The sequence below is a fragment of the Scyliorhinus canicula genome, chromosome 4 (assembly GCF_902713615.1).
Source record: "Scyliorhinus canicula chromosome 4, sScyCan1.1, whole genome shotgun sequence".
Classification (NCBI taxonomy): domain Eukaryota; kingdom Metazoa; phylum Chordata; class Chondrichthyes; order Carcharhiniformes; family Scyliorhinidae; genus Scyliorhinus; species Scyliorhinus canicula.
The window spans coordinates 13,060,230-13,079,724 of NC_052149.1; the positions used below are offsets into that span (position 1 = coordinate 13,060,230).

Below are 19,495 nucleotides of genomic sequence, written 5' to 3' on the forward strand. Positions count from 1 at the left end.
AATGCGAAGGGGTTAATAATCTTGTGTGGAGTACTTTGGGGCAGTGTTCTTCAAACTCGGGGTCGCGACCCGTGGGTGGCGCTATCCTCAGGCTTGCTACTTGTTCCAGCATATTTATATGACTCCTTTTTGTATCTAGGAGGGAGTGTCGCGGAGCCGTCCTTCGCGGCGCTCCCGATCGCGCAAATCCCCGCGCAGCAGCCGGCTTTTAATATCGCCGCTGCAAGCGGCCTTCAAAATGGCCACGAACAGGTAAAAAAATTTTGGCCGCAAAAATGTAGAATTTTGGACAGATGGAGACTCCATACTTTCCAACACCGGAAGGCTTCACGTTCATCCAACAGGTTCCATTGGAGGGGCATGTACGAGGGCCAAAGGGACCCAAAACCATTTCCTCCATTTTTGTCAGTAGTAAACAAGGGAAGAGAAAATGGTGGATCTTGCAGTTCGGCCAGCGTGGGTCGCGAAGGTTGGCCGGCGTGGGTCACGAAGGTCGGCCGGGTTGGGTCCCGAAGGTTGGCTGGTTGGTAAAAATGGGTCCCCGGAAAAAAAGTTGGAAGAACACTGCTTTAGGGAACAGTGACCATAATGTGATGGAACTCCTCATTAGGATGGCAAGTGAAAACATTTGATATGAAACTAGGGCCCTCAATCGAAACAAAGGAAACTGCGGAGGCATGAGATAGATTGGGGAACTTCATTAGAAGCCTGACCGTGATAAACAATGGTTAATATTTAGGAAACAAATGTATGCATTGCAGCTTTATACGATCATTCTTGGTGCTAAAACACAAGAAAATCAGCCCAAACTTGGTAACAAAGGAAATTAAGCATCGGATTAGATACAAAAAGGAGTCATATAAATTTGCTGGAAAAAGTAGCAAGCCTGAGGATTGGGCATAGTTTCAAATTAAGCAAAGGAGGACAAAGCGATTGGGGAAAATAGAATATGAGAGCAAACTTACAAGTAGCACAAAAGCGAACTGTAAAAGCTTCTGTAAGTAGCAACTAGGGGCTTTTCACGGTAACTTCATTGCAGTGTTAATGTAAGCCTACTTGTGACAATAAAGATTACTTAAGTATGTAAGAAGGCAAAAGATCAGCAAAGGCAAACATCCCTTAAAGTCCGTAAAGGGAGAATTGATAATGGAGAACAAGATAATCACAGAAAAATTAAAGTTACTTTAGTTCTGTCTTCACAGAGGATGACACGAATAACTTCCCAGAAATGTTAGGGAACCAACATTCTAGTGAGAAGGAGAAACTGAAGGAAATGTTAGTATTACCAAAAGACTGGTGCTGGAGAAATTAATGGGACTGAAAGCTGATAAACCCCCAGGGCCTGATAGTCTACACCCTGGGTAATAAAGGAGGTGGCGATAGAAATAGTGGACACATCGTTTGCCATCTTCCAAAATTCTCGAACAGTCCCAACAAATTGGAGGGTGACAAATCTAACCCCACTATCTGCAAAAGGAGGGAGGGAGAAAACGGAATGACAGACCGGTTAGCCGAATATCAGTGGTAGGGCAAATGATAGAGGATGTGATAAAAGGATACAAAGAAAATATCAACGGGATTAGACAAAGTCAACATAGATTTTTTAGTAGAATAGATAAGGGTGAACCAGCGGATGCGTTGTATTTGGGCTTTTCATAAAGTCCCACATCAGAGGTTTGAGTGCAAACTGAAAGCACATGGGATTGGGAGCAATATATTGGCATGGATTGAGAATTAGTTAGCAGACAGAAAACAGAGTAGGAATAAATGTTTTTTTTTTTAAGTGGCAGGCGGTTACTCGTGGGGTACAACAGGGATACTTCTTGGCCCCAAGTATTCACATGAGACAAGTTTCCAAGTTTGCTAATGACATGAAACTTGGTGGGAATGTGAGCGGTAAGCAGCATTTTAAAATACTTCAGAACGACTTAAACAAGTTGAGTGAGTGGGCAACTACATGGCAGATGCAGTATAATGTGGATAAATGTGCTGTTGTTCACTTTGGATGGAAAACAGAATGGCAGAGTATTGTTTAAATGGTGATAGATTGAGAAAAGTTGATGTTCAGAGTGACTTGGCACATCATTCACTGAAAGCAAACATGCAGGTACAAAAAGAAGCAAAATGGTAATGTTCGCCTTTATCGCAAGAGGACCAAGGTGCAGGAGCAAGGATGCGTTAGTGTAGCTGTACAGATCTTGGTGAGAGCACACCTTCAGTATTGTGTGCAGTTTTGCCACGATTCTATGCCCATATTCACTGCGGGCACAAACAGCGACGTACTCACAAAATCTCACAAGATTTGGAAAACGAGAACCTCGTCAACAAAGCTCATTTTCCGGTTCTCCCCACTGCTCGCCAGTGACATCACGAGTTGCCTCCCCTGAAGCTCATTTCAATACATTTTAACATAATTAGCGGGCTGTATCACCCCTCCCCCCACATTTGGAACACCCCTCACTGACATCCCCTGTCACCATTTACACATGGAGCAAACGGGTGCAAAATTCCTGCCCTTTTCTCTTTTTGTTAACATAATGGCCATTTTCCATTTCTCCTTGTAAAAGTGATTTTAACTTTGAAAGTGATTTTATTTTGCTCCCTGGTATCTTTGTTTAATTGCAGTACTCCACATACTCATTCAGAGGAGAAAAGGATGGCATATCTCTGCCTCTTATTCTGTGTGATACAATGGGACTTACAGAACCCACATTATACGGGATGCACAGTGATGATGTTATCAGAATCATCAAAGGCCATGTTCCTAACAAGTATCAGGTATTACCTGCTATTAATGAAATTATATTTCTTCTGCTCCCTTCTCACACTTCCATCATCTGTCACTAAACGTTCAAACTGTCTTGGGTGAAATGTCCTGGGCCTGTTCGATGTGGGCGCAAATCCTGTTGTAACCGCTAACTCTCGTGAGAGGGCCATAATGGGATTTGTGGCGGCACGATCTCACCACAATAATGTCAACGGTGATGATGGTGGAGGGGGGTGACAATGATGCCCCATTGCCAGCGATGATGGGGGAGGGAGTTTGGGTCACCTGATGCCTGGGGAACTGACCATTGAATGATCGAGGGGGAGGTTGGCCCTCTGTGTTACAGGGTGGGGGTGTTCTCAATTTCTGCCGAGGGTCCTATGCCTAGGGGTGGGTGGGTGGGGCAGCCTTGAACTGCACTTTGAGATTGGGGTGCCCCTTAAAAACGGCGCCCCGATCTCTGTGTTGCTGGCTCTTGGAGGCCCCGCCCTGAGAGCGTGACACTGCTAAACAACCCCCCCCCCCCATGCTTTTTTGTGACAATGTGTCAGAAGGTCTGGAGTGAAAACCTGGCTGTGTTTCAGGGAGAAACACGTCGGTTTTCAGTCAGAACCTGACACTGCCATTTTTCTAGGAAAATTTCACCCAAGGGTTGGAGATCCGAAGGGCCTGTTCCTGTACTGTATTGTTCTTTGTTCTTATCCCAGTATTCTGTGTTGATGTTCATTGATCGATGATCCTGAGAGATGTGAGAGAAAAATGGGTTTGGCATTCACATTGTGCTGCCTATATTGTTGTTAAGAGCTCGTTAACGACGTTCTAATGTTCTAAATGTTGGTACAAACCTTCTGAAGCTGGATTAACAGGAACATTGGAGGCGATTTTCCTTTTACACTGAACCACAATAAGCATGACTGTAGGAGATAGTGTGGTGGATTTCCCTAGTGCTTTGACTGTGACTATAGGATCACCCTGGGGTGGAGGATCACAAGCCAGGAGACCCTGCTCAATTCCTTCCGACTACTTTAGCATTGAATTCTGCGACAGAGCAGAAAATCTCATGAGATGTCCAAATCGCATTTAGTGGTGATGTAAAGAATATAGAACAGTACAGCACAGAACAGGCCCTTCGGCCCTCGATATTGTGCCGATCATTGTCCGAAACCAAGATCATGCTATCCCACTCCCTGTCATTCTGGTGGGCTCCATCTGCCTATCCAATAACCACTTGAAAGTTCCTAAAGTGTCCGACTCCACTATCAGAGCAGGCAGTCCATTCCACACCCTAACCACTCTCTTGAGTAAAGAACCTACCTCTGACATGCCTCCTATATCTCCCACCCTGAACCTTATAGTTATGCCCCCTTGTAACAGCTACATCCACCCGAGGAAATAGGTGTGACAGAATTGTTCCCGTCCCGTGCCTGTGACATAACGGGAATCCTGACGAACAGTGTCATTATACATTGACGTCATTATCATGCCTCAACGAATTGGTGAGCCCCCGCCATGAGGAAATCCGTTCACGTCTCCATGGGGACAGACGAGTGTGAATCACGGCTGGTCTTCCACGGCGTGCACCTGGTGTGCAGATCTCCCAGAGGTCAGGTGAGTTCATCGCTCAGGGAGGAGAGGGTCATGCCTGGGCACTACCAGGGCACTGCCCCCCTGAATGGCTCAGGCAACGGGTGGGGGGAGGACGGGTGCATGGATGAGGAGGGGTCGCGTTGGCAGTGAGGGGACGGGGTTTCCTATGAACTTTTGTGTGCTGGGACGACTTTGAAAAATGGCATCCCGATCTTTGAAAAAACAACGCTGCGTGACATCTTGGGACCCTCCCCTTGTCATTTTCATTCCATGTTCCGTACAGTATGGCGGGCAAAGCTGCCACTGATGCCAGCAGCTTCAACGCTATTTTCCTGCCTGTGGTCGCACTCTGCCAAATTCAGCTAAAGTTCCGCCCCTCGTTTTATTCAGCTGAAATTCCTGATTAAAATAATCCCCTTCTTTTCACGCCTATCTTCATAGAGGGAACAATCAACTTATCTTTGACCTGTTGGACAACGGCAAACTCAGGCTGTTGGGTTTGACTAAATATTCTTAAAAATATGTGTCTAGTTTATAACTTTTTCGCTTCACTGGCTCAAACTTGTTAACGTCCCAGCTAGGTCCTACCCCTGTCCCTCTGTCCCTAAGTCGAGAAAGTTAAACTGGACACTGGGTTTGGTCTGAGCTGGAGACTCTTGAAAGAGTTTGAACTTCCGCTATGCCACATTCATGTATCTTTTTAATACGTGCAGCATTTATGCGTGTTTGATTTATAATTACCACCACCTCCACATGGAACACTCGGTGTCGGGACGGGTGAGCTTCACTCAGCCAAAGCAAAACCATCCCTGTGAGGGGGGGGGGGGCGTTTACAGGGGATGGGAAATTCTGGTCTTAAGTTTTTAAAAATTTGTTCATGGGTAAGGCAGCACGGTGGCAGTGGTTAGCACTGCTGCCTCACGGCGCCGAGATCCCAGGTTCGATCCCGGCCCCGGGTCACTGTCCGTGTGGAGTTTGCACATTTTCTCCGTGTCTGTGTTGGTCTTATCCCCACAACCCAAAGATGTGCAGGGTAGGTGGATTGACCCTTAATGGGAGAAAAGAATTGGGTACTCTAAATTCATTTAAAAAAAATTATTCATCACTGACCATCCCTGAGGTCATTTAGACACATTGCTGTGGGTCTGTAGGCCAGACCAGGTAAGGCCGACAGATTTCCTCCTCTGAAGGGCATTAAATGAAGCAGTTGGGTTTTTATAACAATAGTTTCATGGCCATCAGTAGACATTTAATTCCAGATTTTTCTTGAAATTCAAATTTCACTGTCTGCCAATGCAGGATTTGAACATGGGTCCACAGACAATTACCCTGGGTCTTCTGGATTACTAGTCCTGTGACAATACCACTGAGCCACTGCTCCAGACCTATTTGAATCACTATTGCTGACGTACATTCCCTTGTGCCTTGAAAATTATGATATCGCACAGTACCATATAAACATTTATAGCGAGCTCTCTGGCACCGAGGTATTGTTTTCAGAGCACATCCCAAATGCCTGATATTCACCTAGCAGGACGTGGTTTCATGGGAACACCAAGTATTTTAAGAAGAAGGCTCACCATTACCATCTGAAGGGCAATTAGGAGTCACACTAAACACCAGCCTTGCCAACGGTGCCAATATCCTGAGACTGAATAAAGATGTATTATTTTAACACCCGGTTCTTTATCTTGCAGTTCAATACAGCTTCTCCAATTCAAGTTGATACAAAAAACAGCATTAAGCCAACCACTATTGATGAAAAGATACACTGTGTTGCCTATGTTCTTGATGCAAGCAAACCTCTCTCATCTCAAATGGAACAGAAAATTTGCTCTATTAAATCACAGATTAATGATCTGGGTGAGTGTTGTATTCCAAGACCGTCCAAGAAATATAGCTCATGGTGTGGTTCACCAATTATGCTGATAGCAATTCTCCTGCTCACTGCTCTGCTCCTATCCCAGATAGTCTAAAAAAAAAGACCCTGCATTTATATAGCACCTTTCCCAACCATTGCACACTTCAAAATACTTCACAGCCAAATAAGTACTTTCGAAGTGAAGTTACTGTTGTTATGCAGGAATTATGGTGACCAGTAAACACACAGCGATATCCAACAAGCTACAATGCCAAAAATTATTGATTAAGGAATAAATATTAAACAGATCACATGGAGAACTCCTATGCTTGTCTTCAAATAATGCGATGGAAAACTAACTTTGCAGTTCACTAAAGACTGAATTTCATTTATGAGGCGGGTTCTCTAATCCCGCGGCAGAGTGTCCACGCCGTCGTAAACGCCGTCGCGTTTTACGACGGCATGAACGGGCTGATGCCAGGGCTAATTCTGGCTCCTACAGGGGGCAGCACGGCGCTGGAGCTGTTCGCGCTGCTCCAGCTGCCAATCCCGGCACAAACTGTGTGCCGCAGGATCCCCGCATGCTCAGTGGCGCCGGCGCCAACGTGCACATGGCGCAGGGCTACAGGGGCCGGCGCGTGGGAAAGGAGGCCCTCAGCCAGAGAGGCTGGCCCGCCGATCGGTGGGCCCCGATCGCGGACCAGGCCACATCGGAGCCCCCCCCCCCCCGGGGTCGGACCCCCCCTCACCCTCCACAGGTCACCACCCGACCCTTCAACTCCGAGGTCGCGCCGGCTCAGAGCAGGTTTGAACGGCGCCGGCGGGACTCAGTTTTGTTCTTACGACCGCTCGGCCCATCCAGGCCGGAGAATCACGGGGGGTCCATGTAGAGCAGCCCGTGACCGGCGCCGCGCCAACCACACCGGCGCCAATGGCGCTGATTATCCGCTCTGCGGAGAATCACGTGCCAGCGCTGGGGCGGCGTGGCCTGGTCGCGGGGATTCTCCGGCCCGACCCAGGGCTGGGAAAACCCCGCCCAAGATTTTTATTAGAAATATCTTCTCTGCTGTGTCCAGAGTTTTGGCATTCCTGAATATTCATTATAAAAGCTGCACTGAACATGGGAAAAAAATGAATTCTGTACCAAATGTAAAATTGTTCCTGTTTTCTGTGTTACAAAGAGTTTTTAAAAAGTCCTATTTGCTTTAAACTGAGGCCCCATCCATCGATTCGGTGAATGTAAAAGATTTCATGACACAAAGCATTGGGAAAGGAATTATAGGAAGATCGGAACAGGAGTAGGCCATTCAGCCCCTCGAGCCTGTCCTACCATTCAATGAGATCATTGCTGATCTGTGACATAATTCCATATACCTGCCTTTGGCCCATATCCTTTCATATTTTAGCTTAACAAAAATCTACCTGTCCCAAATTACATTGCTTTTTTTTTGAAAAATATTGTATTCAGGAATTTTCATAAGAACAAACCGGAGCAGAAGCAAAATCATACAACATCATAAATAACTAACACCCACTCTCCCCTCCCCCCTGCTCCCCACTATCAACATCCCCCCCACCCCGACTACTCAATCCTCATTAAAGACATCAATGAACGTTGTCCACCTCCTGGCGAACCCGTCAGCCGACTCCCTCAGGATGAACTTGACCTTCTCCAGCCTCAGGAACTCCACCAGGTCGCTCACCCTCATCCCGGCTTTCAGCAGCTCCGAGTCCCTCCATCCGAGCAAAATCCGTCTCCAGGCTACCCGGGAGGCAAATCCAAAACGGCGGCCTCTCTCACCCCCTGGACTCCCAGATCATCCAACACCCCAAATATGGCTACTCTGGACTTGGGGCCACTTTCACCCCCAGCACCTCGGACATTACGTCTGCAAACCCCTGCCAGAACCCCTTCAGTTTCGGACATGTGGCCGTGATTCATGGGCCTCCCCACGCATCGCCCACACCTATCATCATATGTGGTCTATGGACCACCTTAAACTGAATGAGACTTAATCTCACACACGACGAGGAAGCATTCACCGTCCGCAGGGCCTCAGCCTCCACCTTCCCTCCCAACTCCTCCTCCCATTTACGTTTTATATCCCCCTCCAGGGCCCCCTCCCAATCCATCAGCTCCTTGCAGACCTCGGACCTTCCTGTTCCCAATCTCACCCTTCGACAGTATCTTATCCTGCAACCCCAGGGGCGATAGCCCAGGAAATGATGGCAGCTCTCTCCTCACAAAATCCCAGACTTGCAGGTACCTAAAACCATTCCCCCAGGGCAGCTCGTACTCTCCCTCCACGTCCTCTAGCTTAGCGAATCTGTCCCCTATAAACAAATCTCCAAATCGTTCAATCCCTGCCTGTCGCCACCTCTGAAACCTCGCATTCAGCCCCCCTGACGCAGGTGCAAACCTATGTTTATCACAAATCAGTGCCCACACCAAGGCACCTCCAGTCCCAAACGCTGCGTCCACTGACTGCCCCCACGCCCTTAAGGCCGACCCCACCACCGGGCTCACGGTGTGTCAGGCCGGCGAGAACGGCAGAGGAGCAGTCAACAATGCCCCTAAACTCATTCTCCTGCATGAAGCTGCCTCCATTCACCCCCACACCTCCCCTTCCTTCATCACCCATTTCCTGACCATAGCAATGTTCGCCCCCCAATAGCAGCTCGGCATAATCCCCATAACCCAGTAACCCCACCCAACACTAAAGGCAATTTTGGACTAAGGACAATTTAGCATGGCCAATCCACCAAACCCGCACATCTTTGGACTGTGGGAGGAAACCGGAGCACCCGGAGGAAACCCACGCAGACACGGGGAGAACGTGCAGACTCCGCACAGACAGTGACCCAAGCCGGGAATCGAACCTGGGACCCTGGAGCTGTGAAGCAATTGTGCTAACCACTATGCTACCGTGCTGCCCATATCTTTATCTACCCATTCTTTTCCTGTTAATATCTTGAAGACTTTCATTCCTTAGCCTCCTAAATTCTAGTGAAAACAGTCCTAATTTGAGTAATCGCTTCTCATAACTCACCCCCTGTAATCCAGGTATCATTTTTGAAAACCAACGTTGCTCTTCCTCCAAGGCTAAAATCGTGGAGTCCATCCAGTGTTTTGTATAGCTGCAGCATAACCCCTGTGTCTTTATATTCCAATCCTCGAGATATAACGCTAACATTCCATTAGCCTTTTTGATTACTTTCTGCACTTGTTTGTGGCATTTTAAGGACCTCTGGACCTGAACCCCAAGTTTCTTTGGGCGTGCACTGTACCTAACCTCTTCCCGTTTAGAAAGTACTCTGGTCTGTCCTTTATTGGTCCAAAATGGATGACCTCACACTTGCTTGCAATGAATTCCATCAGCCACAATTTTGCCCATTCACCTCGTCTGTCAATATCGCCTTGCAATTTTATGTTAACATCTAGGCTGTCTGCAATGCCACCTAACTTCGTATCATCAGCAAATTTGGATATATGACTATCGATGCCATCATCCAAATCATTAATGAATAATGTGAATAGTTGAGGCCCCAACACAGATCCCTGTGGTCCACCACTAGTCACCTCCTGCCAATTAGAGATAACTACCCATTATCGCCACTCTCTGTCACCTGCCACTCAACCAATTGCCTAACCATGTCAATAATTTGCCCTCAATTCCATGGGCTTCCACCTTAATTAACATTCTTTATCAAATGCCTTCTGGAATTCCATATAAATAATATCCATTGACATTCCCCTGTCCACTACCTTAGTCACCTCCTCAAAAGATTCACTAAGATTAGTCAGGCATGATCTTACCTTTACAAACCCCTGCTGGCTCTCCCTGACTGACCAAATTTTTTCAAGGTGTTCAGTTACCCAACTCCTGATTATAGACTCCAGCAATTTCCCCACCACAGACGTTCGGCTAACTATTTGAATGCAGTGAGTAATACTGATCCCTCAACCAGAAGAAGAAACAAGGGGCGGGATTCTCCGACCCCTCGCTGGGTTGGAGAATGGCCGGGGAGCGTCGTGAAACCCGCCCCGACGCCGGATGCCGAATTCTTCGGTTCCGTTTTTTTCGGCGGGGGCGGGAATTGCGCAGCGCCGGTCGGGGGCCGTTGGCAGCGCCCCCCCCCCCCCCCCCCCCCCGGGCGATTCTCCTCTCCGCGATGGGCCGAGCGGCTGCCTGTTTTTGGCCAGTCCCGCCGGCGTATATTACACCAGGTCCATACCGGCGGCACCTGGCAGTCTGGAGAGTCCTCGGGGGGGGGGGGGGGGGGGGGACACAGGGGGATCTGGCCCAGGGAGGGGCCCAGCAAACCGCGGGTGGGCCTGTGCCGTGGGGGCACTCTTTCCCTCCGTGCCGGCCGCTGTAAAGCTCCGCCATGGCTGGCGCGAAGAAGAAACCCACTGCGCATGCTCAGGAAATACGCCAGCGATTCTGCGCATGCGTCAGAGCACACGCGCTTTTGCGCATGCGCCAACTCGCACCAGCCACCGGAGGCCCTTTGGCGCCAGTTGGCGTAGTGCCAACCCCTCCAGCGCTGGCCTAGCCCCCAACCGCCGCACCTTCCGGGGACGACCCGACGCCAGAGTGGTTCACGCCACTCCTTGGCACCTGTACGGCCCGCCCCACCGGTTAGCGGAGAATCCCGCCCAAGGTAATTGATCACTTTGTATGAAAATTACTGCCACATTTAACCACAATAATATGGACTCCACGCCCAAAGTAATTAGTTGATAGATGTTTTGCAACATCCTGATAAATGCAAATTCTTCTTTAAACTCTTACTTCTTTTGCAACCTAAACATAAAGCCATTTGAGGTCTGATTGTAAGAAACAGGAGCCAATCAGCCCCTTGAATCTCCTCCACCATTCAAAACAATCACAGTTGATCTGATTGTGATCCGAACTCCACTTTCCTGACTGTCCCTATTACACTTGACTCCCTTGTCTAACTCCGCCTTGAATATATTCAATAAACCTGCCTCCACTGCTCATTGGGGAAGAGACATCCAAACGCTAATGACCCTGTGAGAGAAGAAATCTCTCCTCATCTTAAATGGGAGACCCCTTATTTGGAACCTGCCACCGCTCTAGGAAATCATGTTGTCAAGCCCATGTTTCATTAAGATCATGGGATGGATTCTCTGCCGTCTGCCGGTAGCAGGGTTCCTGCCCACCCCACCCCCATCAGACCCCCAACAGAGACTCCCCCATCAACCCCCGAAAAGACCCCCCCTATCAGAGATCCCCATCAGACTCCTCCATCAGAGACTGAAAGTGAAGAGCAGTCCAGGCAGTAGGGTGAAAAATCACTGCATTTTCACTTACCCTTTCCTAACATCTGCTGCCTCAGACAGAAATGTTTGGAGCTGCAGCTGTTACAAGTGTAAGAGGATTCCTGGAAAGCCGTGGCCACTTCAAAGGGGTGAAACCCCTTGAAAGCTGCTGAAATGCAGATCTTCCATTCAATTTCACACAGCAATGGCCAGTGATTGATAGTTTTATTACTCCAGAGACAACTGCTTGGTAGATTGTTCATTATCTTTCCCTCCACGCTTGAATGTATCTCCATTACCCTGCTTTTATGCTAACCACAATGTTTACAAACACTTATTATGATTGACAGCTCCTCACCACTTCAAAGGTAGCTAAGTGCTTCCTGCTGTGAAAAACAGGAAGTCACTTTTGTGGTCATATGGGGGAGTCTGTTGGGGGGTGGGGGGCAATGGGACAGGGGGTCGGGTCACTCTCATGTGTCCATGCTGTGGGGAGGTGACCAATAATTCCCATGCTGGTAGGAGGGGGAGGCTGATCCTACTTGTCAGTGGGGCGTGGAGCCGCCGCTGGACCTCGCTATCAGGCCACCCGCTCAAAATGGCGGCCCGATACCAAGATTCTGACAGAATGCGATGAGCCCTCCGCCATGCATAAATTTGGGGAATCGCTCCTGGGCACCACTCCGAGTGCCAGCGCAGACCAGGAGACATTCTACTCCAGTGGGAGAACGTTAGTCTCCGGAATGGTAATCCAGCCCCACCTCTCATTTTTCTAAACTGCAGTGAGTATAGTCTCATCCTGCTCAAACTTTCTTCAAAAGACCTTGCCCCAGAAATCACCCGAGTGAAGCTTTGCTGAGTTGCGTTTTATTTAAATATATAAAAAATCAGAAAGAAAGTCATTTCCTATTGTGGTGTCTGCCTCTTGGCAGGAGTTAATCTTTGTAAGCAGCTGTGAGTTACAGTGACAGATTTCCATCAAGAGTAGTTATCTTTGGTATCAAGCTGTACTTTTAAAGAACAAATTGGATTTTGGCATTAAAGAGATCAGCTTGATCCTACATAGCATCTCCTTTGAAGAAGAATCATTTACTGTCTATTCCATGTTATAATCCTTACCCTCTGAGTTATTGTAACCAAATCCATGGGAAATCTGCTCATAATTAATTAATTTATTTCACAGAGATACCACAGATTGTTTTATTAACAAAAGTGGATAAAGAGTGCATTCTGCTTGATAACGATCTGGAAAATGTCTATCGCAGTGACCTCATTGAAGAAAAGGTACAATTTCTACCAATTTCATCATTCACAATAATAATTATAATAATCTTTATTAGTGTCACAATTAGGCTTACATTAACACTGCAATTAAGTTACTGTGAAAAGCCCCTAGTCGCCACACTCCTGCGCCTGTTCGGGTACACGGAGGGAGAATTCAGAATGTCCAATTCACCTAACCAGCACGTCTTTCGGGACTTGTGGGAGGAAACCGGAGCACCCGGAGGAAACCCACGCAGACACGGGGAGAATGTGCAGACTCCGCACAGACAGTGACCCAAGCCAGGAATCGAACCTGGGACCCTGGAGCAGTGAAGCAACAGTGCTAACCACTGTGCCTCTGTGCCGCCCAATGGATATTTGTTGATGGTGAAGGTAGGAATTTGAGGCTTCTGTATTCTTAGCAAGTGGTGCCATACTGGTCACTGACTCATTGTGGCACAGAAGGAGGTCAATGGACACGTCGAGTCGATGCTGACTCCGTCGAGCAATTCAATCAGTCTCTGTAGCCCTGTAAGATTATTTTCCTCACGTGTTCATTCAATTTACTTTTGAAATTACAACTCATGAGACTGCAAGCTCCATGTCATTAGCATCTACTGCATAAAAATGAGTCCCCTTGTTTGGGAGAGGCTGTTTGAGGGTAAATCCACATTTGGCATCTGGGAGTATTTTAAGGAGCAGCTGATGGGAGTGCAGGACAGGCACGTGCCGGTAAAAAGGAAGGACAGCAAAGGCAGGATTCGGGAACCATGGGTGACCAGGGAAATTGAGAATATTGTCAAAAAGAAAAAAGATGCATATGTGAGGCACAGGCAACTAAAAACAGATAAAGCACTTGAGGAATACAAGGAAAGTAGAAAAGAGCTCAAGCAGGGAGTTAGGAGGCCAAAAAGGGGTAATGAAACGTTCTTGGCAGACAGGATTAAGGAGAATCCTAAGGCATTTTATACGTATATTAGGAACAAGAGGGTAGCTGGAGAAAGAGTTGGTCCACTCAAGGACAAAGGAGGGAAATTATGTGTAGAACCAGAGGAAGTAGGTGAGGTCCTTAATGAGTATTTTGCATTGGTATTCACCAAGGAAAGGGACACGTTGATTGGTGGTGTCTCAGAGGGATGTGTAAACTTTAGATCAGGTCGTTATTACGAGGGAGGAAGTGTTAGGTGTGTTTAAAAGCATTAAGTTAGGCAAATCCCCAGGGCCAGATGGCATCTATCCCAGATTACTGAGGAAGACAAGAGATTAAATGGCTGGGCCTCTGACAGAAATCTTTGTGTCTTCATTGGCCACAGGTGAGTTCCCAGAGGATAGCCAATGTTGTACCATTATTTAAGGAGGGTTGCAAGGGTAATCTGGGTAATTATAGACCAGTGAGCTTGACATCACTGATAGTGAAATTGTTGAAAAAGATTCTCAGAGATAGGGGGCTGGATTCTCCGTTTGGGAGACTAAGTCCCCACACCAGCGTGAAAACGACAGTCTTTTATGTCAGGAAAACTGCCGCAAAATGGCCACCGATTCACCATTTTGCTGGGGGCTAGCAGGGAGACAGCATAGAGCTCGCAGCTCTGGCAGCTGACTCAGCCCTCAGCACTTCCAGGTGCGTGAGGCCGCGCCATGCGTCATGGCGGACTCAGTCCGCGGACCTGGACTCCAAAAGTAGTGCTCCCCTTCGGATGCTCGTGCACCACGGACTGCCCGCCCACAGTCCCCCGAGCCCCGAATGAAGACCCCCCCCTGCCCGCGGATCGGCCTTCCCTTGACTGTGGCGCCGCCAGACTGAGCACGCAGTCGCCACACGAGGTTCCAGAACGGCGTGAGCACACATAACCCATGCGGTCGGGAACTCGGCCAATTTGGAACGGAGCATTGTGGGCCTCAGGTATGAGGCCGTCGATACGTGGTGCGGCAGACCCCTAGAGTACGCTGCTTTTCATGAGGTGGAGAATCCAAAAACCGGCATCGCCCCCCAATATTGCCGTCAAAATGGATTCTCTGCCCTTCGCCGAACGCGATTTTGGCATCGGGAAGCGGAGAATCCAGCCCAGGATCTACGCACATTTGGAAGTGAATGGTCTTATTAGCAAAAGGCAGCACGGTTTTGTACGAGGGAGGTCATGTCTCACTAATTTAATTGAACTTTTTGAGGAGGTGACAAAAAGGATTGACGAGGGAAGGGCTGTGGATGTTGTCTACGTGAACTTTAGTAAAGCATTTGACAAGGTCCCTCATGGCAGGCTGGTGCAAAAGATTAGATGACATGGGGTCAGGGGTGAAATAGCTGGATGGATCCAGAACTGGCTTGGCCATAGAAGACAGAGGGTAGCAGTGGAAGGGTGTTTTTCCGAATGGAGGTCTATAACTAGTGGTGTTCCGCAGGGATCAGTACTGGGACCTCTGCTCTTTGTAATATATAAAAATGACTTGGAAGAAAACGGAGCGGGTCTGATTAGCAAGTTTGTGGATGATACTAAGATTGCAGGAGTTGCGGATAGTGATGCAGATTGTCAGAGAATACAGCAGGATATAGATAGGCTGCAAAATTGGGCAGAGAAATGGCAGATGGAATTTAACCCGGATAAATGCAAGGTGATACATTTTGGTAGATCCAATTCAGGTGGGAGCTATAAAATAAATGGCAGAACCATCAGGAGCATAGAGACACAGAGAGATCTGGGCGTGCAGGTCCACAGATCCTTAAAAGTAGCAGCACAGGTGGAAATGGTGGTATAGAAAGCATACGGCAGCCTTGCCTTCATAGGACGGGATATCGAGTATAAAAGCTTGAAAATTATGTTGTAATTATATAGAATGTTGGTTAGGCCACATTTGGAATATTGTGTCCAATTCTGGTCACCGCACTACCAGAAGGATGTGGCGGCTATGGAGAGAATGCAGAAAAGGTTTACCAGAATGTTGCCTGGTATGGAGGGTATTAGCTATGAAGAGAGATTGAATAAACTGGGAATGTTCTCCCTTGAGAGACGGAGGGTGAGGAGTGACCTGATAGAAGTTTATAACATTATTAGGGGTATAAATAGGGTGAACAGCTGGAGTCTCTTTCCCAGGGCGGTAATGACAATTACAAGGGGGCACAGGTTCAAGGTGAGGGGGGGATAGGTTCAGTGGAGATGTGCGGGGGAAGGTTTTTACACAGAGGGTGGCGGTGGCCTGGAATGCACTGTCAAGTGAGGTGGTTGAGTTGGATACGTTAGTGACCTTTAAGGCTTATCTGGATAGGCACATGAACAGGCGGGGGAGAGAAGGATACAGGCGGTTGGTCTAGATAGGACACATGATCGGCGCAGGCTTGGAGGGCCGAAGGGCCTGTTCCTGTGCTGTATTGTTCTTCGTTCAAACTTTAAATCTGTCCCCCAGTTATCGTACGATCAGCTAATGGGAACAGCTTTCACTTGTCTATTTTATCGAATATAACTCACTCCCGAATCTCCTTTACTCCAAGGAGAATAATCTTATTTCGGTATCCTAGCCTTGCAGTTAAATTCCTTCCTCCTGAGCAATTCAGGAAATCTCAATTTGCATCCACTTGAAGACCTTTACATGGAGGGGTCAGCAACAGAGCTATTAAGTGGCACTGACTCAGCAATAACCTGCTCACGGACACTCAGTTTGGGTTCCGCCGGGGTCACTCGGCTCCTGACCTTATTACAGCCTTGGTTCAAACATGGACAAAAGAGCTGAACTCCAGAATGAATTTGATCGAATCGGGATTCAAGGACCCCGAGCTAAACTGGAGTCAGTGGGAATCAGGGGGCAATCCCTCCGCTGGTTGGAGTCATACCCGGCACAAAGGATGATGGTTGTCGTGGTTGGAGGTCAGCTATCTCAGATCCAGGGCATCACTGCAGGAGTTTCTCAGGGTAGAGGGTCAGCACGGTGGCATGGTGGTTAGCACTGCTGCCTCCCAGTGCCAAGGACCCAGGTTCAATTCTGACCTTGGGTGACTGTGTGGCATTTGAAATTGCTCCCCGTGTCTGCAATGTCTATTATTATTATTATTATATTATTATTTTAAATTCTCATGGGAAGAATGAAGATGAAGGTTAGGAAAAATTTCCTTACACAGAGGAGAATTAGAATGTATAATTCTTTCTCTTTGGGAATATTTCAGGCAGAGGTTTCTGAATGTTATGAGGGAAATTTGGATAAATATTTGGAGCAGAGAAAGATTCATGCAGATGAAGAGAGAGTTATGCGTTGTGGGGTGCGATTAGTTTTGGTTTGTTACAGGACCATGAGGATAGAGCAGGACTGTAGGGGTATTTTTGGATTGAGCAGCGGGGGGTTGAGTGGGAGGAAGGGGGGTAATGTGGGGGGATAGGCTTCAGTAGGGTGTTAGGGGTTGAGTGGGGATTGAGTGGGGGTGAGCTGTTGATTGGGGCGGGGATTGAGTGGGAGGATGGGTTGAGCGGGGAATGGAGGTTGAGTAGGGAAATGGAGGTTCAGCAGCGATTTGAGTGGGGGTCAGGGGTTGAGTGGGGGTCAAGGGTTGAGGTTTTTTTTATTCTCTCATGGGACCCGGGCAACGCAGGCTGTGCCAGCATTTGTTGCCCATCCCTAATTGCCCTTGAGGGGGCATTTAAGACTCAACCACATTTCTGTGGATCTGGAATCACATATAGGCCATTACAGGTAAGGATGTCAGATTTCCTTCCCTAAAGGACATTATAAGAAGTCTTAGAACACCAGGTTAAAATGTAACAAGTTTGTTTCGAATCACTAGCTTTCGGGCACTGTTCCTTCCTCAGGTCAGTGAAGAGGTGGGTTAATTAAGTCTTTACAGGTCCAGACGGTGCGACTGGAGAGAGGGATAAACACAGGTTAAAGAGGTGTCTCAAGCCAGGACAGTTGGTAGGATTTCGCAAGCCCAGGCTATTAGTGAACCAGATGGGTTTTTACAACAATTGACAATGGTTTCATGGTCATCATTAGACTTTTAATTCCAGATTTTTTTTCAATTGATGTTTCACCATCTGCCATGGTGGGATTTGAACCTGGGACCCCAGAGTAGTACTCTGGGTCTCTGGACTGCTAGCCCAGTGACAATGCCACCAAGCCACCACCTCCCCTGCGGGGGCAGCTGTTGAGTGGGGTGACATGGGGTTGAGCTGGAATTGATTGGGGGAAAGATGTTGAGTGGATGGACGTGGGCTGAATGGGGGGACAGGAGTTGAGTGATGATTCATGTTGGCACAGCTGTTGAATGAGGGACAGATGTTGAGTGCATGGATGGGCAGCACGGTAGCATGGTGGTTAGCATAAATGCTTCACAGCTCCAGGGTCCCAGGTTCGATTCCCAGCTGGGTCACTGTCTGTGCGGAGTCTGCACGTCCTCCCCCTGTGTGCGTGGGTTTCCTCCGGGTGCTCCGGTTTCCTCCCACAGTCCAAAGATGTGCGGGTTCGGTGGATTGGCCATGCTAAATTGCCCGTAGTGTCCTAAAAAGTAAGGTTAAGGGGAGGGGGTTGTTGGGTTACGGGTATAGGGTGGCTATGTGGGTTTGAGTAGGGTGATCATTGCTCGGCACAACATCGTGGGCCGAAGGGCCTGTTCTGTGCTGTACTGTTCTATGTTCTATGTTCTATGTGGGCTGAATGGGGAGACGGGAGTTGAGTGATGATTGATGTTGGGACAGCTGTTGAATGAGGGACAGATGTTGAGTGGGGGACAGATGTTGAGTAGGAGATCGAGGATTGAGAAGGGGATAGATGTTGCGTGGGCGACAGTTGAGTGGGGGGTGCGGGTTAAGTGGAGGGAATGGGCTTGAGTGGGGGGACGGGGGTTCAGTGGGGATTAATGGGGGGACAGCAGTTGTTTGGGGGGGCGGGAGTTGAGTCAGCGGACGAGGGTTGAATTGGGCAGGGATTGAGTGACGGGATGGCGTTTGAGCAGGCGGAGAGAGATTAAGTGGAAGGACGAGCTTCGAATCGGGGGTAGGGGGGCTGGTTGAGGGGCCGGGGTGAGTGGGGAGGATGGGGGTTGAATGTGGGGGATGGGGGTTGAGTGGGGAAGATAGGATTTGAGTGGGGAGGATGGGGTTTGAGTGGGGAGGATGGGGGTTGAATGGGGGATGGGGTCTGAGTGGGGAGGATGGGGGTTGAATGGGGGGATGGGGTTTGAGTGGGGAGGATGGGGGTTGAATGGGGGGATGGGGTTTGAGTGGGGAGGATGGGGGTTGAATGGGGGATGGGGTCTGAGTGGGGAGGATGGGGTCTGAGTGGGGAGGATGGGGGTTGAATGGGGAGGATGGGGGTTGAATGGGGAGGATGGGGTTTGAGTGGGGAGGATGGGGGTTGAATGGGGGATGGGGTTGGAGTGGGGAGGATGGGGGTTGAGTGGGGAGGATGGGGATTGAATGGGGGGATGGGATTGGAGTGGGGAGGATGGGGGTTGAATGGGGAGGATGGGGGTTGAATGGGAGGATGGGGTCTGAGTGGGGAGGATAGGGTTTGAGTGGGGAGGATGGGGTTTGAGTGGGGAGGATGGGGTTTGAGTGGGGAGGATGGGGGTTGAATGGGGGATGGGGTTGGAGTGGGGAGGGTGGGGGTTGAGTGGGGAGGATGGTGTTTGAGTGGGGGGGATGGGGGTTGAATGGGGGATGGGGTTGGAGTGGTGAGGGTGGGGGTTGAGTGGTGAGGATGGTGTTTGAGTGGGGAGGATGGGGTCTGAGTGGGGAGGATGGGGGTTGAA

The 19,495-nt window shown here is 48.8% G+C and overlaps 1 protein-coding gene across 2 annotated transcripts in view; it reads left to right on the forward strand.

Moving 5' to 3' along the window:
- LOC119964356 (interferon-induced protein 44-like) overlaps positions 1-19,495 on the forward strand; it is a 44,212-nt gene that overhangs the window by 16,095 nt on the left and 8,622 nt on the right. The window contains exons 5-7 of one of the 2 annotated variants that reach the window (XM_038793730.1): positions 2,626-2,778; positions 6,052-6,217; positions 12,686-12,786. In XM_038793730.1, the coding sequence (XP_038649658.1) occupies positions 2,626-2,778; positions 6,052-6,217; positions 12,686-12,786 (420 nt within the window). The remainder of the gene's footprint in view (positions 1-2,625; positions 2,779-6,051; positions 6,218-12,685; positions 12,787-19,495) is intronic. The other variant, XM_038793731.1, reaches the window with a different exon arrangement.